Below are 19,704 nucleotides of genomic sequence, written 5' to 3' on the forward strand. Positions count from 1 at the left end.
TTAAGCATGACTTTTCATTGAGGTGGCGTTCGCATTGCTGACACGTCAGTAGCAGTTGTTTTGACACGACGAAATCTCTGCCACGGCTCAACCGCTAGCGCACTGGGTTAGGTAAATATTCTTAGTAATAAAAGGGCTTTACCTCGCCGAGGAAACAATGTGGCTCCTCTGTCCCCAATTGAGGAATACTTTGGTTGAGTTGGAGCTGGCATTCCTGACACGTAAGTAGGAGTTTTGACCATTGGTTGTTTTGACAAGGCCATAGCTCTGCTATGGCTCAGCCGCTAGCACACTGGGTTAGAGAAACAGTAGCAGTAATAAAAGGGCTTTATTTCACAGAGGAACAAGTGTTGTTTCGCAGTCCATGAGCCCAAATTGGGGAGGACGCTAGGTTGAGTTGCTGCTCCATTCCAGATGCGCGAAGCCCAAAATTTCAAAAAGACATTTCGGAGGGCAATATGGGCAAGCTCTTGGCTGTGTCATCCTCCTTCATGTCTTGTGCATATTTTTGCTTTTCACGTCTGGAGCACCAATTAAAAATACATGTGGTCAGTACGTACCATCGGCCATTGGCAAAGGGGGCAACTGGCTCTGTGATGAATGCAAAGCAGCAGAAAAAACAGCAATTCAGGAACACAGGCTCACGAAGTGGCGTGACACGGTCCACAGGCTGCTCGGTGGGCAGTGGTTCCCCCTTGCGGCAGCGGTGCTCGCAGGATTCCCGGTCGTTGAAGCGGTTGGCGTTGCCCTGGCAGCCGCTGTAGGCAAACTCACGGCACTGGTCCGTCTCGGGATCATAGAACCACTGAACAAACTGGCCGCTGCACGAACCCGGAACCTTGGGCAGGGTGCACAGGTCTGCAAGGGGAACAACACCAGGGAACAAAGAATGTGCCGGGTCTACAACCCCTGCATTCAAATTGCCCAATCAAGGCGACCCAGAAACACACATTTAAAAAATAACTAAGGGACTCCAGTGCTTTCAAGCATCAAAGGCAACACACTAGTATCGCCACGGCTTGGGAACATGTCTCATGTTGATGGCAGGTGGTTCTGCACCATAGTTGCAACATTTGCCTTAACAGGAGAATCGGTTCCCATCCAGCCGCCCCTCATACCTTTCTGAGTGACTTTGGTCAAACATCCCTGTCAAATACCTGACAGACTGCCCATTCTATGGAACAGAAACTGCGTCGACATCCCAATCCAGACCCTCAATTCATCCCTGCCATTCCACTTGAAGGAAAGTCTGAACACAGCGGCATGCTTGTTGGTTATCTGTGTAGTACATGAAAGAACGCATACATAAGTACTCATGATCATCATCACCATTTAGTTTCACTGGTTGGGCTCGGGCAGTAAAATACAGTGGACCATCGTCTCGATGAATACTATTAGACAGGAGAAGTGTCTCCTGTCCTGTTTTTGTCTGCAAGCGTAAAAAAATTAAGACAAATGTGCAGGGACTAAGAGAGAGACAGTTCAGGATCCCTTGATAAGCAGCACAGGAATAGTGTTGCAAGCATTAAGGGGACGGGGTAAGCCCCATACTTCACATGCCTTTTTGGCCATTTTGAGGTACGTCTTTCTCAGCACCTACTAAAGGCATCTACACAATGCATGCATCGTTTTCTTTGAACTTTTGAGCTCTTTTATCTGTACGAGAAATATTACAATCAGACAAAAATTAAAATTCTTGCTCATTCTCTTTCCGCCAGTGCCTACATTTTGGCTAAATTTACATATTGAAACTTCTATACCAAAAAAACCGTTGCCTGCATATTTTCAATTCTAGCACAGTCGATGTGAGAACTTATATAGAGGACAGAAAAAAATAATCAGGCGGTTATCCTGGAAAATATTAAACAATGACACTGATGTTATAAAAAACACCGTTTTGAGATAATTCAGTGCAAAGTCAGAACAGAGGGAAAAAGCAATGCTTTTTTTGCCGCAATCACTACTACAGTCATTTATTTCGGAAGCACCAGCTTTGTAATCACCGTCAAAGTCATTTTTTCGCTTTCCAGCTTGTCGTCTGCCTAACCTTGCCTATTTTCTGAGCTGTCGTGCAGCTCTGTTTACAAAGTATTTTTGCTTGGGGTGAACCCCTTTCAGCCACTTGATGGTGGTGTTGCGCCCAGGGTTCAATCCGAATAATTTCGAAATGCTGGCTCATGGGATGCACCATCATTGAATGAAAGAGCAGTATCCAACGTTGCAATCTTGAGAGCGTGAAGACCAACAAGTACATTTTTTGGCGCACAGCTGCGAGGCACAAATGTGGAAAAAACGTGCACAGCGTTTTTGGATGTTTTGGCTGAAAAATCAGCTATGCAATATTTGCCAAGCAATTTCTTAATACACTTGGTTCCAGAAAAGTGTTTTGAACTGGAGCTGGGAGTTTTTTGAAAGAAAAATTTACAATAAACACGGAGCACATTCTAACATAGGATGTGGTCACTGACTACTTGCTTTCGGAAAAACTGTTTTTGAGCCAGAAATACAACCTACTAAGTAAATGTGATTGCGGAAAATATGCCGAAGGAGGTGAACTTCCCTAATTGTGAAGAAAAAAAGTCACTCTTTTTAATTTCGACTTACCGTGTGCCCTTAAAGGAGTACTGAGACTAAATTTGCCGCTTTTGATTTTTATGCTGTAAATAATACCTAGTGGTCAAGTAATTACAAAAATCGAACCAATAGCGGTCAGCCGCCAGCGTAGAATTAATTATAATAATTTTGTTCCACTCAGTTTCAAACTCGGTGGTCGCGCGCCAAACGGCCGTTCAAATGATAACTTCTTGCTGAGCTAGTTGGTGAATAGATGACATGATTTAAAGCGCAACAAAAACACACGGACGAAGAACAGTGTAGACGAGGCAGGAGAGACAGTAGACGAAATAGCGCCTGTCTCGTCTACTCTGTTCTTCGTCCGTGTGTTTTTGTTGCGCTTCAAATCATGGCCATTCAAATGCATGACGGAGAATGTGACGTCATGTTTTCCGTGACGTCAGGTACATTTGCCGCATCGTCTGCTACGATTGCACATTGTCTGCACTCGCCCGTGCAGTCGACGTGTCGTCGGAATCGTCTGACCCGGAGGAGTCGCTGTCACCCGACAGACAGACAGACAGACAGACAGACAGACAGACAGACAGATAGACAGAACATGTTTGTTTGGCCAGGCGATTAGGCAGTCGACGTCTTCGCCGTCGCTCGTTTTTTAATATCGCTGCGGCTCGAACCTGCGCAGGCCGTGATAGCAACAGCTTGTCGCCACTCTTCTAATTAATCTGATCGCGAAAAAGAAGTTCCATATGCGAGAAACTAGATGTTAGTGTGGTGAAAAATTGTGCTAGGGGTTGTTATCAGCGCTGAATTTAAAAGCGGCGGTCAGATATTTCCCGCCATGATAAGCCTACGCTGACCGGCAGCGAAGGTTCGGCGCTCCGACCCAGCACTGCCGGCACCACGGTGTGGCGATCGGCCGAAAGATGGCGCCACCTGCACGGTAGAGAAAAAACAGGCCATGGCAGATGTCTTGGTCACCGATTGCTCAAACGACAATTATCGCCAAAATAAAACTCCACGTGCGAAAAATGGGATGATAGTGTGGTGAAAAGTTGTGTAAGGGATGGTCATTCGCAGTTGTACAGATAGCGGTGATCAAATATTCGCCACGATACTAAGCCTAAAGTTCCCAACACACAAGCTGGCCCGAGCAACGCAGAGCCCGCTGGCTTGGGTGACAGTTCTTGTGGCTGCCACCGCGCACGAACTCAGTCCATGTTACCGCGCTGCATGTCGTCGCGTGGAAAATAATGCATCTTGGCGTCGTCGTCGATTTGCTCCGACAGGATTCTAGTGAGCAGTACTTCGAATTCTGCGAACTTGCCACAGCACAACTTTGGCGAGGTCGGCGACGCGCACAGGCCGCTCAGATAAGACACCCGCAGTTTTCGGCACCAGTGCAAGAAAACACCATGCGCCGGCCACGAACTGAAGAGCAAAACGTCGAACACGCAAAGTGCGCAAAGTTTGCAAGCATTGCTCACAGAGGTACACCCACGTCTCCTGCCCAACCGAAGACCACTGAGAGCAGCAGCGCCGGCTATCGTTTCCCGTTCCAAAAAGACTATATGACGTCACCCTGACCCGGCCAGACACACCGGCTAATGTGTCGTCACGCCGTAAACAATTTCGCTAGTGCTACCGATTTCTGGAAGCTTGCGGCCGGGACAATCAAAATCAATTTTCGATGTGATTCCGGCCTCGGATCGCTGCAAACATTTCTGTGAGGCATCTGTACAAACTACTGAGTTGGAAGGTCCGATCCGTCACGTGATCGGCAAGATGAAAGATCTAACAAGACCGAAGGTCCAATCAAGGCTGAATGTCCAACGAGACAAAAGATCCACCGAGTCGGAAGGTCCAATCCAGCCTGAATGTCCAACGAGACGAAAGTTCCACCGAGTTGGAAGGTAGAATTGAACCTGAATGTCCAACGAGACGAAAAAATTCACCCCACCTTCCCGAAGGGAATCGTGAGGAAATGCGAATTCACATGTCGAACACGTATTACGGGGTCTTCGGCTGGGCGTTGGCGTTTCGCAGCGGCTTCCCGAGCACGGAGTTCGGCGTCGGCAGCTCGCTTCAAGCACTTGCGTTCGGCATCACGCGCTCTTCGCTTCGCAGCCTTGTCTTCCGCTTCTTCCTCTCCTCCTGTTGAAGATGACGTTGAAGCCACTACAGTGACGTCACCTCCAGCGAGAGGTGTAATGCTCGAACTGGATTGCATTACACTTCTTGCTCGAGGTACCGTTGCCGGCAGACATTCCATTTATATATACTTGCGACCGAGCGAACGGGAGAGTGGGGCGAGCGTCGAGAGGAGAAGCACCGAAGCACCGCGCCTACCCTCGCCTACACTCTCCCACACACGCGGGAGCTCCGGCGAGCTCCCGCGATGCGAGCGCCCTCACACGCCCGAGCGCGCTCCTCCTCTCCACTCGCCGCTGATCCGCCCGCACCACCAGCTCAGGTTGCTAGGAGAGAGAAGGAGTGCGCGCGCTCGCAGCTGTTGCTATGGGAGAGGGGGTGAGAGCGGAGAGATAACACCTGCGGGTGCGTGGACGCCGCACGGCGCCTGACATGGCTCGACTAAGAAATGCATTCGCATTTAAAATCCACTGATTCGGAAGGTCCAATCAAGCCTGAATGTCCAACGAGACGAAAGATACACCGAGTCGGAAGGTCCAATCTGTCACTTGATCGGCGAGACGAAATATCTAACGAGATAACGAGACGGAAGGTCCAATCGAGCCTAAATGCCCAACGAGCCTAAAGATCCACCGAGCCGGAAGGTCCAATCCGTCACGTGATCGGCGAGACGAATGATCTAACAAGATGGAAGGTCCAATCGCGCCTGAATGTCCAACGAGACAAAAGATCCACTGAGTTGGAAGGTCCAACCGAGCCTGAATGACCAACGAGACGAAAGATCCACTGAGTAAGGAGGTCGAATCCAGCCTGAATGTCCATCGAGATGAAAGATCCACCGAGTCAGAAGGTCCAACAATAAGATAAGTTTTCTGTGCTCATTCCCATAAAGCGGATAGCGATGGGTTTGAATCAGATGTGTAAAATTTTGCCCCATCAAACTTAACTGACCGTTTTGACAATTTTGTTAGTCTTATGCATGTAGGACTCAGTTTTGCGTACATATAACCTGTTGCACGTGAGCATATTGATTGATTGATGGTGGGATTTAATGCGCCGACGCTTTACAGACGATGAGGCGCCGTAGTGGAGGGCTCCGGAATATTTTGATCACCTGGGGATCGTTAACGTGCGCCGAAATCTCTAACACAGTAGCGGTTTCGCTTTTAGCGTCCATCTGAAAAGCAACCCGGCCAGGAATCAAACCCGCGACGTCGCGCTCAGCACCGCAAACGTAAGCGCATTCTCCTGCGATTTTCTGGTCAATTTCAGCAATATCGTCTGCCAGTAAAACAAAAATAAAGCTTCGTTTTGAGTACTGCAATTCATCAGGGTCTAATCCGTTGGGTTCCTCACACACAGTGTGGTCGCATCACTAAATACACGTGAAGAGTTTCGTCCGAAAACCATATCCCGATAATTACCCGTAGGCTAGAAATAATTTTTTTTGTCCTGGCCGTTTTCTTTGAAATCAACACATGACCAATCCTACTGAGTTGGCCGGCGCAATAAAAAACTCGATTCAAGTTAAGCGCGACGAAAGGAGCTCGAGAGACAGCGGAATGCATAATTGCATCGGTTCCGCATCGGCAACCAGCCCTGTCACTCTTTCGCTCTGTTGTTTTAAATAAAGCCGTACATTTTTGTGCAGCTGTAGTGTATTACATGGGCGGAAGGCGAAAAGTGATCCGAAGACGACAAACATTTCTGAAGTGTTAAAATTCAGTTGAAACTGACACTTTCTGAGAAAAACACACTGTGAGGCTTTGCGGACAGCCGTGGGAGTGAGAGGAGGGGCTTCGGATCAATTTATCATGCCTAATTCACTTAAACAAGCGGAACACTCGTGCTACAGAGGTGTTTTTGCTTAGGCCACTTTATCGTTCTGCTGCCTTGTTTTTACTTGAAAAAGGCCACTGTCGTAGCCAGGAAACAAGCCAAAACTTCGTTTTCACTAGCGCAGCACCTTACTCATGCACTGAGCTTCCATATTGTAGAGATAAAATGGTTTAAAATGAGGTTATATATAAATGCATTTCTAATATCAATGTTTGCAAAGGCAGCAATATCATAAGACTATTCTGAGTTCCGCGCCGAATGGCGTCACACCAATCTGTGACTTTCTCCATTACCGCCAATCATTGAGCTGCTTGGTAAAAGTGGAGCCCACGAACAGTACTGTGAACATTGCACACGCCAAGAAAAAAAATCAAGCTGGAGTTTTAAGAATACTACACACTCCAGTTAAGTAGTTGCTAAGTCGCAACCAACCACTTTTTTTATTTCTTTAATTTGTGTTTGTGTTGGCATTGCCAAGACGAGCACAAATAAACATGGTTTCCTTCGTTTATGCAGTCGCTAATACCGCATTTAAGATTTAAAGCCCGAAAGAAGGAAAAATACCATGCGGGGTCTGCAGCGGCCGCAACAACTGCAGCAGTAACACGAAATGACGAGAACTCCGCTTGCTATGCAATGGACGACGACCAAGATTTTAGAGTTCATGCATGTGCACCTGCGTTTGTGTAAAGGATGTTTTTAGGAAATATTTAGTGCAATTCACAAGTGTGTGTCGGAATAAAGTTATTGTGGTTTATTTTCGGAGATTTCGAAGTAGTTTCAGTTTTGGTTTCCCGGAGCAACAATTGGCCCATAGTTTCCAACGATATCTGTGATCGCGCATTACCCATACTTCAGGAGTCACCATGAACCCCTGGTCACATGTTTGACTTCAGAGACGAACTGGATAAACCGGATGAAATAAGAAAATTTGGGGGTAAACTGTGGACTCGAGCAGCGCAGGACAGAAGTGGTTGGAGGTCGATGGGAGAGGCCTTCGTCCTGCAGTGAACCTGAGTACGTTTCTGATGATGATGATGATGATGAAGATGACGGTTTCTTTCGAGCAAGTATTGTCTCATATTGGAGGTGAAAAGTTTGAATGGCGCCCCCTGGCTCTGACGTCGGCTTACGGACTCGCTCCGCAACGTTGTCCACAGATAACGTTGTCCACAGTACTCGAAGGCGGCTTTTGGGCACCGAATTTCTATCAATCCATCGTTATCGTAACGAACTCAATCTCAACCCGAACAGTTATGACATGGTTACGGTGTTGAAGGCTTGATATACATGCTAACGAACGCAATAAATAGTGTGCATCTGATTTTCAGTATAATTCGAAATTCGAAACCGATGAATATGTCCAAACAGCTCTTTATTGTTTTCCAACGTCCTTCAGTCGAAAAGAACAAATCTTGGCCTACTCGGGATGACGTTCGATGAATTGAAGAAAATTACTCTCACCCTCTCGTGTTGGACTGAGGAGGCTGCCCACTAGCCAGCTCTATTTTACTGTTAAAGTTTTCTACTCCTCCTCGCCCTCCTCTTCTTGAGTGCAGTTTTACTATAACGCCTTTCTGAATATCGGGATGATATGGCTGTGGCAAATGTACCGAAATATCCCTCGAAATCTGAACAAACATAGTCCTACTGATTGTTTTCCATACAGGTAACTCGTTTTGCTCAATAAGCCTCCATACTGCTTAGAAGCCTGGTATAAAACCAGCACGCGCCTATACACACAGCAGGTTATTTGGAAATCAACCCACATTATTTGTGGCCCATAGTGCATGTCGGCATACTTTCATGCGAGCGTTAGGCAAGGTTGCCAAATCTGTTTTACCGTACATACGATTAGACGGAATCTTAATGCCTTCTGCCAAAGCCGACAGCCCCGAAGGCCTGGAATTTATTTTGGTCTTCCATTTTCGCTGTTGTCGGTTGTCAGACTCCGGCTGTTACCTTTGTTCGAAAGACTACTGAATACAGAAGCTGACGCCTAGCTACGACTCTTCGCGCTCCGCACAGGACCAGCTTCGCAGCAATGCATGGGCGACGCCGGCAATGTTTTTTCCGGAGCGGTATCAAAAACTATACTTTCAATCACGTCTTGAGCTAGTTTATGCTATTTGAAGTCTTTTGTTACCACAAAAAGTTCCGCATACCGGAGATTTGCTGGGGACAAGCACAAAAAGTCAACCAAACCACGCGCAAAGAAACAGCAGAGAGAGCGAGCCCGAGTGAAGCAGACGACAAATGCGATAATCCCTAAGGTGACGTCACGGAGGCGTGCTCCGCAGCACCGCCCGTGGTCGCGCTCACCGCCAATAATTGACGTACGACGCTTCGCCGTAAGCTGAATACGCCTGTGCGACTCGCATGCCTGCAGAAAATCTAAAGCAAATTAAAAGCGAAGTAATATACGTAATATGTAAATGAAACCACCCACATTTTTTATCGCAAACCGTAAAACCATTTCGCAGGGTGAAATAGCCGACCAGTCTTCAGCACGACCCCACACTTCCGTTCGATAATACTGCCAGAAGAAACGTAATAGCGGCTCATCAGGTATTTGCAGGGGCTAGGGTAAAGCCTACTGCACAAACGTTATTCAGGCAATGCTCAGCTTAGCAGCTGAAAGTACTGCAATCCAAGAAGTAAACAGCAATGTCCGATACAATGCTGGAACCGCCTGTCCTGTCCCCTTTGTTGTGTTCGTCTATTCTTAGCGCTAAAACCATGTCGCGAATGTCCGATATGACGGGGTTCAGCCTCTACATATGTACTACTTGTTATTTGTAAGCCTCGTTGCAGGTTACCAAAGCCTGATTTCATGAAGCACAAAGCGTTGCCATCCACTGCGTGGGTTCAAATCTAGGGGTACAGGACGTTTTTTCTTTGCCGAATGTGTTTAACTGGTTGATTCGCCAACGACGGGGCGGGTACTACGAAGGAAAGACATGTAGGTGAGATCTGTAGGCGCGGGAGAGCCGTCCCGCGGTTCACCATCTCCGATGAACTGGAGCCCTGTAGTTCACCCACTGCGTCCACCTCGGCTCGGCCTTCCTTACAGCATGAATCGATTCTTGTTAGCTTTAAGCGGCGGAAGGAGTTTTATGCGGCTCATTTCTGCAGTCAACAACATGCTAATACCGGATCATGACGATTTCCTAAGTATGACCAATACGCAAATAGAGATAACGTTAGAATCCATGGGCGTATTTCACGGCGGAACCGAAACCGAAACTGTCTCGAACTCCCCCAAAATAAACCACAAAAGTACATTTTCATCTCATAAGCAGCCGGGAAAGGAGGAAAATACTCGCAAACCAGTTCTCTCGGTGGCCCGCGCGCCGTCCGCTTCCGGCGGACCAGCGTTGCCTGTGAGCGCTGGGCTTGTTAACATCGCTCGGCGCGGTGTGCTCCGCTGCGTAGTTCAGGAGTGTTTCGCAGCGTGTGCGTAGTTTTTGCGGAACTTTCAACTGTTTTAGCCAATGCTGCGATGCCGTTGAAGGCGCAAACGTCGTTTGGTCAGCACTGTGTTGTGGTGGGTTATCGAACAACCAGAGAAAGCGAGAAAAAGTCGCTGACAGCACGCATCTGCACGACACTGCCGGGAAAAAATGCAGTGTTGTTCCGACGTGTTTTTGCTGCATCGCTTCCCAACGGACACCGAGTTGAGATGTCGGTGGACCGCAATGACTTTGTACAAATTAACGACCAACTTAGGGTTTGTTGGGTGCACTTGGACGGCAAGCAGACAGTGCAAAATCCATTTATCACACGCAAAGCTGCGACTGGGAACGGAACCCCTGAAAATGTTAGAAGTAACTTTATCCTTTACACTACAGCATTTAATGATTGGTTGATTGATTAATTGATTGTTTATATGGGGTTTAACGCACCGACGCTTCATAGGTGATGAGGCGCGCTGTAGTGGAGGGCACCGGGTTAGTTTTGACCACCTGGGGATCTTTCACGAGCGCCGATACAATACAGCATTACAATAACATCTGGTTCCTTGTAGTCAATTTAAAATACCCTATATTGTTTGGTCATTAATTACAGCCGATTGAAATTAAACAACCCCCTTTTCATCTTATGTAAACTTTAAAATCACGGCGTTTTGTTTACTTTTTTTTTCAGGTGAACGCAGCCAAACGATATGAAAGGATAACTTTCTCAATCGCACACTGCTGGTCGATAGCAGGATAAGCAGGCAGCCCAATGTGAAAACGCAGCTGAAGATACGTGAAGGCTTCTTTTTGAAAATAGCTGAACCTGTTCACAAAGTGGTAAAAGGAAAAGTTTCTAATTCTTTTGCGTTGTCACGGAATCTAGAGCACTAAAATTACAAAACAGTTACTGCTGATCGTGCAAAGCATTTGTTCTGCAAGCAGCGGTTCTACAAAGGTGGGCTCCCAGCGACAGGCCGCATGTGCTGCACAGAATTAGGCCAATCATGATCACGATCATGATGAACCAATATTAACTCGTCCAAATGTCGGTTCTTCTGCTCAACCTTCGAATAGTAATTTGACTGGTTGTGCGGTCGAGTTATTTTTTCGCCCAGGTAATTTCGCTTCGTTAGTAACCGTCATAAGTCTAGTTCAAAAAGGTGATATTGCATTGCAATGTCAACAGCGTAGCAATCGCCTCCTCGAAAGTCCATCGCGAGCGCGGGTCAGCGTGACCCACATATGCTGTGCGCGCTCCGCATTCGACGTCTGTGCTTCCGTAAACATGACTAATTGGTGAACATAACAAGCATGGTGGCATTGAAAACACGTATTTACTCCCCGATATCGATTTCTGTGTAAGTCGGTGCGATACCGGTACGTTTGCATCGCGGAACTGCTGAGCACCACCGGCACCACGACCACCAGTGCTACTGCTGCTCGCAACACCCGGGGTCGGTATCTTCCGCTATGGCAGCAAATTAGGACCTAAAATCCGTCCGCAGATGGTGAAAACAAAAGATAACACACACACAAACACTGCAACCGCTAACTTAACTCCAAACCACTACGGTTCACTCGGTAATGCACGGCTACCGAGCAGACGCACTGAAAGAACGGAGCACTTAACAGCCCAGCGCGGTGGTTTCGGCGGTCGCTTCATAGACGGCGCTAGCGTATCGTCAGGAAAAGCAAATGGCGGCGCCCACCTCTAGGAGGGACGCTCTGTCCGGCCAACAACAGATCGACGTCGTGACGTCACAGTTGAAAGTCACGTGGCAAAGGCGTTTTCGTCACTTCCTGGGCCGTGGGCTTTTTTTTTTTTTTTTACTTTTATCACAAAGGCATGCGGATAGCATCAAGAAGCTATGCACCACGGTCAGAAGTTTCACCCAAGGCTTCAGCCAAAGCATGTGGAGGCGATTGCCAAAGGCACTGTGTGTGAGCTACGCTGGCTTCGCCGCTTTTTTTTATTGTTGTTATTGCGTCATTTTGCCCCTGGGAATTTGTTCTGTGCCCGAGTTGGTTTCTTTCCACGTAGATGATACCCGCGTGATACGTTGTCATGGCCGGTTACTTAAATCAAGTAAGTGTATCGTCGAAGTGTCCCTCGACATCGCGTTGTCTGTTTTTCTGAGCCAGTTCACGAATGAAGCCGTCACCTTGAGCCCTCGCCGGTGAAACGGCGACAACACGACGACACCGATCTTTTCCCTAACAATCGAGGACGAAGTGTGACACCACTAATTGTGCGCCCCCATATCCTACAAGAAAACAAGTCACGTTGCCGTCAGCAACAACATGCAGCAAAAGAGTTCACCAAGGGAGGATATGCCGTGCTGTGATGCAGCGAATTCAGTGATGTGGAAATGATTGTGTGCACTGGGGTGCCATGCTGGACGTACCACATTCGGCTTGTTATTGCGGTGACAGGTAAATGCGCAAACGAGACGTGGTCGAGCTCACCGTGTTCCGGTACATCTACGAATTCCACAGTGACAGAGAGAGAGAGATAGAAAACCTTTAATGAAAGCTGAAGAGGTTAGTCCCACTAACGGAGAATTTGTTTTATGGTAAAGGCGAGATTAGCCATTGCACTTAGCTTGCTATCGCCCTTGATGTCTGCGCTCTTGATGGCTGAGTGCGATGCTTGCACGGGCAGAAATTTTTTGCAGGCAGCTGTATGAGGCGGGCTTCCAAATACAAGTGCCTTACATACATGCTATTACATATTGCATGCACACTATTTTACATTGCCTAAATAGTGAAAAAAGCAACCTTTAAATCGTAAATCAGCGGGAAGCTGAAGGCATGTAAAGTTTGATAACTGCACGTTTGATAACCCAGTTTGATAACCCAGGCCTTATAGCTACAGCAAGTGGTGAGCCTGTCTTATATGCACCTCCTGCAGTTGTAACTGCCCTAATTGCACCCAGTGATCGTACAGGACGAGAATATTGACAGATAAGCCATTTGCAGTGTTGTGGTATTTTATTGTCCCTCTGTTTTCTTAGAACACACCCAGCTCAGTATCATCACAAACTTAATCAGAGCAAAGCGAAGTTCAACCAGCTGTGAGTGGTCATAGCGCTGTATTCTTATTTTTATGGCGAGCCTTCCCTGACCAGAACACCTTTTCCCATGGCTTTATACACCCATGACTACTATTTCCGATACCCACTTTGGGTTGCCCTTCCCCATCGAGATGTCAATAGTCACCTGTACTCATGCTATTGTCACTCCAATTTCCTTTGAAACTCTCAGCTGTGCATTATACTGTCAAAGCTGCAAATGCTCAATGCAAGAACACACATGTACACTAGCTCAATCAGCGCCGTAAAGCACTGGGACAGGAAGATGCTTTGAGTCTTCCAGCATATTCATGGTCACTATTCAATATTTCTATCCGGTGATTGCAAAGACACAGCCTGAATGCTTCTAACCACTTTGCCGACCACATTTTCCCCTCACCATACCAGACTCGTTGCCAAATTACTGCCTCCAGGTCCTGCTTTCTTAAGACTAAAAAATCTCTGCCCTCAAAGTTGCCTCTGCATCTGCTCCCTCCCTTGTACTGTTTCCGAGAGGAGGAAGTTTCTCTCCAAAGGCTTCTAGTTGGAGTGGCCCTCACACTTTTTTAATCTGGACACATGTAATCCCCTGTCCACTGAAATCCATATGCATGAGTCACTAAGCTGTGAATTTTTAATGTCCTTGCACATTGATAGCAGGTATAGGTTCTGAAGAGTTGACTCTGTTGGTATGTTTTGGGGCAACACGTTACGTAAAATGGACTCAGCAAGCCTAAAAAGGCATTTTTAGGGCAACAAAAAGCCAATATAGACACGAATCTAAAAATAGGCCCTTATAGGCACTATCAACAGTTGATTAATTTAATTCCTGTAGTTCGTGCTTATATTTTGAACAAAGTTTACAGGGACTCCAGGAAAAAAATGGGAATTTTGCCTAAAGTTCCGATCTCTAGTTATACTTTGTACATCAGGGCATGAGCTGCGTCGCAAATATTATGTGCCGGTGCATAACTGTTTTGTGTGCTGGAATTTGCTTTTTTTGCTGGTGGTGTTCGCACGGTTTCTGTATATACACGATTGTACTTTACCAGTAATACTTAGTTGCACTTGTTCCTGTCATCCTTTGTATCTTGTCAAAATTTTGCCTGTATATATGCGAGTGTATCTTACCAATAAATCCTAGTTGGAAGTAGCACTTGGTCATGTCATCCTTGTTTGTCTCATCCAAATTTTGCACTTTACACGTGTGAAGCCGCCCAAAAGTTCACGTCGGTCAGCTACATGAGAGATCAAGTACATCACCCACTAAAAGTCTGCATGGCTTCACCTAATAATTAGTCCGTAAGCTACAAGTGAGACTAACAATAGCCATCAAGAGTTAATATCTATGGAGAAAAAGCGAGTAGTATAATGCACAAAAGAAATTGGAAAAGATACGAGGCTGTTTGGGCACAGCTTTTTATTGCAATTGAATTTCCTGGAAAAAAAGTCGGTGTTAGGTGCAACAGGGCCTCAGAACACAAGTTTGCTTCAATGTTTGTTTCAGTGAAGTTTTTTCTGAGCTGACATCACAAGCACAGAGGTAACGGCACTGTAATGAAAACTATCATGCATGGTGGCTCCTATACTCAATAAAGCGCATAGGCTATATTAGAAAAGAAAAACCACATGCAGTGCTCTTATAGAAAGTAAATATCTTCATTCAGTGGCTTCTGCTTCACCTAATGGGAATGCACTGTCCCCTTATAACTGCTGAAGGTGGTGCAAAAAGAATTCACCTATTACCAACACACCCACTGAAAAGAAAGTGCTGGTGATCCCTTTTACATTCCTATGCCTGAGGTGTTTGCAGCACATTGTGGCAAATTTTAATTTTTGTCCCGAGTGCAAATTACAAAAGGCACAAATTGCGGCTCGTTGAACGTTATGTGGTGCTTTTGAATGGACTATGTATAAGGGGTGGGCGATTGATCGATCAACTTTCCGATTAATGCTTTAGTTGCGATTAATTTTTTAGTTGGTCGAAGTCATGTGAGCAAACCGAAACAGGAGTACCGCGTTGAAAGTGTGTGCATTGCGAGGACCATATTTGCGTTCAAATAACCTACGTGACGTTACAACAGAAAACAATGCAAGTATGCTCAGAGATGATAACAATTAAAACTGTTGGGACGGAGAAGCATTTTATTATTATCATTGGTGTATGGATTCCATTAAATAATATTTTAGGTCATTAAAGCTAATCGGATTGAAACGGTCAGACAGATTAATCGGATTAAAACTTTTAACCGACGCCCAGCCCTACAATGTATGCAACCTACATCTTGGCTTTATTCAAAAGGTCAGACAGTGTACATCATTACTACAATATTGTTCTATGAGGAACAACACTACCACCACACAAGAATTAGAATACCCACGGGTAGATTTCACAAACAGGCAGCCAGAATGCAAAGGAAGCCAAGTAAACCAGGGGAGGCCACCCACTTATTAAACAGCCATCGGTTCCGTTCTTGTGCAAGATGGATAAAGCCTGCCACTTGACCTTACTTCAACTGTGGTATCAAAACAGCTTGTCCGGGTTACTGCTGCTGCTTCCTTTTTTTGTGCCATGCTATAGGTACTCGGTACGAGATGAAATATTTGCTACCACTACAAAATGTCTTAACTAAAAGCCCGCAACCCTCCTAGTTATATATCTTATAGGAGCTTCTGTGGAGACCAGGGCTGCGAGGATATGAAATTCTGCTTTTAAAGCTGTTTTATTGAACTAGCTTTTAATAGGAACAAATATTTTCGAATTAAAGTGCTCTCCTAAAGCACCTTTCTCTTCGAAACGTGTTTTGGTTGAGTTGGTCTATGATATTGACAAAATAAAATAAAAAAATTATGAGCGCTAAATAACAGCGTATGAAAAGAACGGACGACAAATACGACAGCTGCTTGCCTTTCTCGTCCGTTGTTCTTGTAGCGCTCGTATTTTTCAACTCCTTCCGCCTGTCCTTTAGCCGCACGTCACCGGTGCATTGCGGTAAAGCCTGTCGGCGCTAGCGGTGAAAGCGGCGCTAGTTAGCGGTGGCCGATCGGTCATCCAAACTTTTTATGGGCCTGGCACTGGTACTACAGCGGAGTCATGGTGGAGTCAGTGACTGTCGAACAGGCAACATGAACACGCTTAAAGCAGATACGCGGCGCGTTCATCAACCAACAGCTCGACGCTACACTTGACAATCATGTAAGCAACCGTCCACGATGTTGACCCGCGGCTACGTTGACACAAACTCGGGCATCAAACAAACGCCAAAGCGAACCTACCGCTGCGGAAGGGCGGATGTACCTGTGCAATAGTGACAAAATGCTACGCGCAGTGCCTTCGCGATAAAAGTAAAAAAAAAAAGCCCACGGTCCAGGAAGTGACGAAAATGCCTTTATCACGTGACTTTTGGCTGTGACGTCACGACCTCGATCTGTTGTTGGCCGGACAGAGCGTCCCCCTCTAGGAAGGAAAATGATGTATAGCACTAAAGTTGTTCCAAAAGAAAAAATAGCATTGACAAAAGCGCAATTGCGTATGCATGAAATTTAGAAGTATAAACACCTTCCAATCGTATTGCAAGACAAGTTCTCCTCTTAGAAAACGTCGTCACGCGATGTGCTTGGAAAATGCCCAAGATTTTAAACTTTATGTATACGCAGTTGATGGCTTGTCAACGTTATTGTTTTAGTTCCGGTTTCAGTTCCCCGCTGCAACATGCTTGGCGCCCAACGTTATCGCTGGTTGGATGTCGTTGTCGGCTGCATGATAGATCAGCTAAGGCGGCCAACCGCACTTAAAGGGACACTGAAGTGAATTTGTCAAGCTCCCGTTTTTGCTTGCACTGTGTAGACTGGCTCAAATTAACACACTATTCATCGTTTATCCGGTTGACAAATCGGTAATTATTTTACAAAGCGCGAAAGAAGAAAAACTACTATGCGCGGTTTGCGGCGGCCGCACCAACTAAAGGCTGTGACGTCAGGAGGGGGGGGCACCGTGATTGGACGATGCCCAAGGTTAGCAATCAAAAGTTTCGGTTTCGGTTTCGGTTCTGCAAAACAACATGCTTGACATCTGATGGCGTTGTTGGATGGGCATTCTCGATTTCTCAATTATCGCCGTACCGCGCTTCTGCCATGTTGTCGGCTGTCAAATGTCTAAGATAAACCTCCCAGGGCGGCTTGGAATCGTAGAAATGACTAGACGAGGCCTACGCAGTGGATGAACGCCCTCCGCGTCACCGCAGACTCTCAAATGCCATGCGCGTTTCCCGCATATTCGGAGCTTGCCTCACTCATGTCTGTTCGTAAAAAGCTAGTTCGCACCAGGCCAAGGGTGTGCTGATTCAGGCCTGGGCCCACTGCCCGCAAGCAGTCGGTGCTTGTGGCAACAGCACGACAGCGAGAACTCGCTAGCGCGTCATTGTCAGTATGCGCGCGTTCTGCGATCTCGCTCGTGGAGCAGTGAACGTTACGGCCCAAAAATGGTGAACTCAGTTCAGAAAACATCGGCCGCATACGAAGAAATCAACTTACAAAAAAGAATACATGTACCCTCGGGGATTCGAACTTGCGATTTTCTAAACAAATTCCAGCGCCTCAGACCGCTAGGCCACGAGCCGGCGCTGGCCGGATAGGATATATAAGGTTTATAATGTATGACTAGTTTACACTTTTATTTACTTTAAGCATTTTAAGTACTTTATGTGACTATTTGTTGTATATCACTCCTGCAGTAAGTGTCCCCCAAACTTCCACAATATCTCACGTCTAGCAATTGCATTTCTTTGACGGAAAAGCGTTCGCAGATGTGCGGTCGTGCTGCTGACCGCTGTGCTTGTTTACCCAGCGCAAAAAGTGCTTCCTGATCCCTAGTTTTGCGCTTTACGGTAAAAGTTTCAGGTGATTTTATTTTCTTAGTACCTATATTGACTTCGCTGACTCTTCTCCCGCCTTCAATTGGCCTTAGATTTTCCTACTAGCGTAAAGTCAGCGAAGCGTCGCATGTGCACTTGTGCAGCGCTTGTGTGGAGCGACCCGGACTCTGAGTTTGACACAGTGTACAAACTAACAAAGTAAGGAAAGGCACATTCTTTCATTCACAAAGGTGTTGTGGCTTAGTTTCAATTGAGCGAGCGAATAGCGACGACCCGTCGGCGGCCGGCGGACGAAACGCTGGGCCGACTGACTCGATCGGTAGGTCGGCTGGTCGGCGAACCGTGCAGTAGCGCAGCCATTTTCCAGCTCATCTCCTGCTGACGTCACACGAAAACGCCACAGAAAATGGGCGAGCGTAAAGAGAGGAGGACAGCATTTTTGAATTGATTTTTCTACTAAATAAATTCGCGTAAACGCGGCCAGAGTGGTTGAAACAATGCCTACGGACTCCGAACTACAATTTGCGCTAGTAATCCCGCAATGTTTACAAATCACTTCAGTGTCCCTTTAAAATCGTAACATTCACTAGCTGAGGCGTTCGCAGTGGCTGCACTCCCTCCGCACCATGGGAAACGGTCAACTGCGAGGCGCTTCTCCCTCAAATTCAGAGCTTGCCTTGCTCGTCTCTGTGTCGTAAGAGGTGCGTTCGTATGAGGCTGGTGGACTCCGGCACTGTGCCTGCAAGCTGCCGGGCATATGTCAACACCACGCCAACAAAAACTTTCCAGAGAATCAGTGTTTGTCTGCATGCAGTCTCTAACCTCGCTCATAATTCAATGATGATTGCAGCGCAAAATGGTGAATGCAGTAGAGAAAACATTACCTATGCAAAAAGAGATCAAATGACAAAAAAACATTCAACATGCTAGTTGGTGGCGGCGACGCACTACGGGATAACGGCAGAGTAGTGCGCACCGCCGTGCGTTCGCTGCGATCGCTTTCCGAGACGCAGCGGATAGGCGCCGTGACCGAGAAGACTGCATTTCGCGCTCAGCACAAATTTCGCGTTAGGTAGTAATCGTCAGACATTTGTAACGGCATTTAAAGGCGGTTTGAAAAAAATATGATCATTCCACGAATACGAACGCTTGAACGACGGTTTTCGATATTCAATTTGGTACTCGAAGCCACGCGTTTTAATTCGAATATTCAATTCTGTTCGTACATTTGGTATTTAAAACGCACCCACTTAAGAGCAGTGGAATGTGCTGTACTTATGAAGGGCAGTAGAATGTGCTGTACTTATGCGTGTACGTTTCTTAGCCTCTGCAGCCGCTGACAAACGGAAGACGTCGGTGAAGATGCTTGTCACGCTTTATCCAAGGGTAAGCCCGGTAATTTTTACTTGGATTAACAGCTTGACTATTTGACTCGATTAAGTAAGTTTCACATCGGCACCACGCTTCGTCACTGTAATTTACAGGGCCATGCCGACAAATGCAAGGTTGTTTTATTCTAAAGATGTCGTGTTTTATAGTTCCCCCAGCTCTTCTTCGGCAGCAAACGATGCTTTATTCACTTAGCAATTATTGAATTTAACGTAACATTTTGATTCTCCCGCCAAGTCATGTTTTGTGCCATCTGCCATGACGTAACAAGGACAGGCCTTTAGGCGAACACTAGTGCGGTGGTTACTCTGCAGCGGAACCCCGCCATCTCCACGAAGTGAATGATGATGG

General features: G+C 46.6%; 1 protein-coding gene across 3 annotated transcripts in view; it reads right to left on the reverse strand.

Moving 5' to 3' along the window:
- The window catches only part of LOC144137571 (papilin-like), a 113,722-nt gene that overhangs the window by 11,908 nt on the left and 82,110 nt on the right, over window positions 1–19,704 (reverse strand). For 2 of the 3 annotated variants that reach the window (XM_077669495.1, XM_077669494.1), the window contains exon 17: window positions 646–858. In XM_077669495.1, the coding sequence (XP_077525621.1) occupies window positions 646–858 (213 nt within the window). Of the gene's footprint in view, window positions 1–645; window positions 859–902; window positions 3,508–19,704 lie in introns of those variants that run through there. The other variant, XM_077669496.1, reaches the window with a different exon arrangement.

The sequence above is a fragment of the Haemaphysalis longicornis genome, unplaced genomic scaffold (assembly GCF_048455015.1).
Source record: "Haemaphysalis longicornis isolate Haplotype H1 unplaced genomic scaffold, Haemaphysalis longicornis Haplotype H1 scaffold_409, whole genome shotgun sequence".
Taxonomy (NCBI): Eukaryota; Metazoa; Arthropoda; class Arachnida; order Ixodida; family Ixodidae; genus Haemaphysalis; species Haemaphysalis longicornis.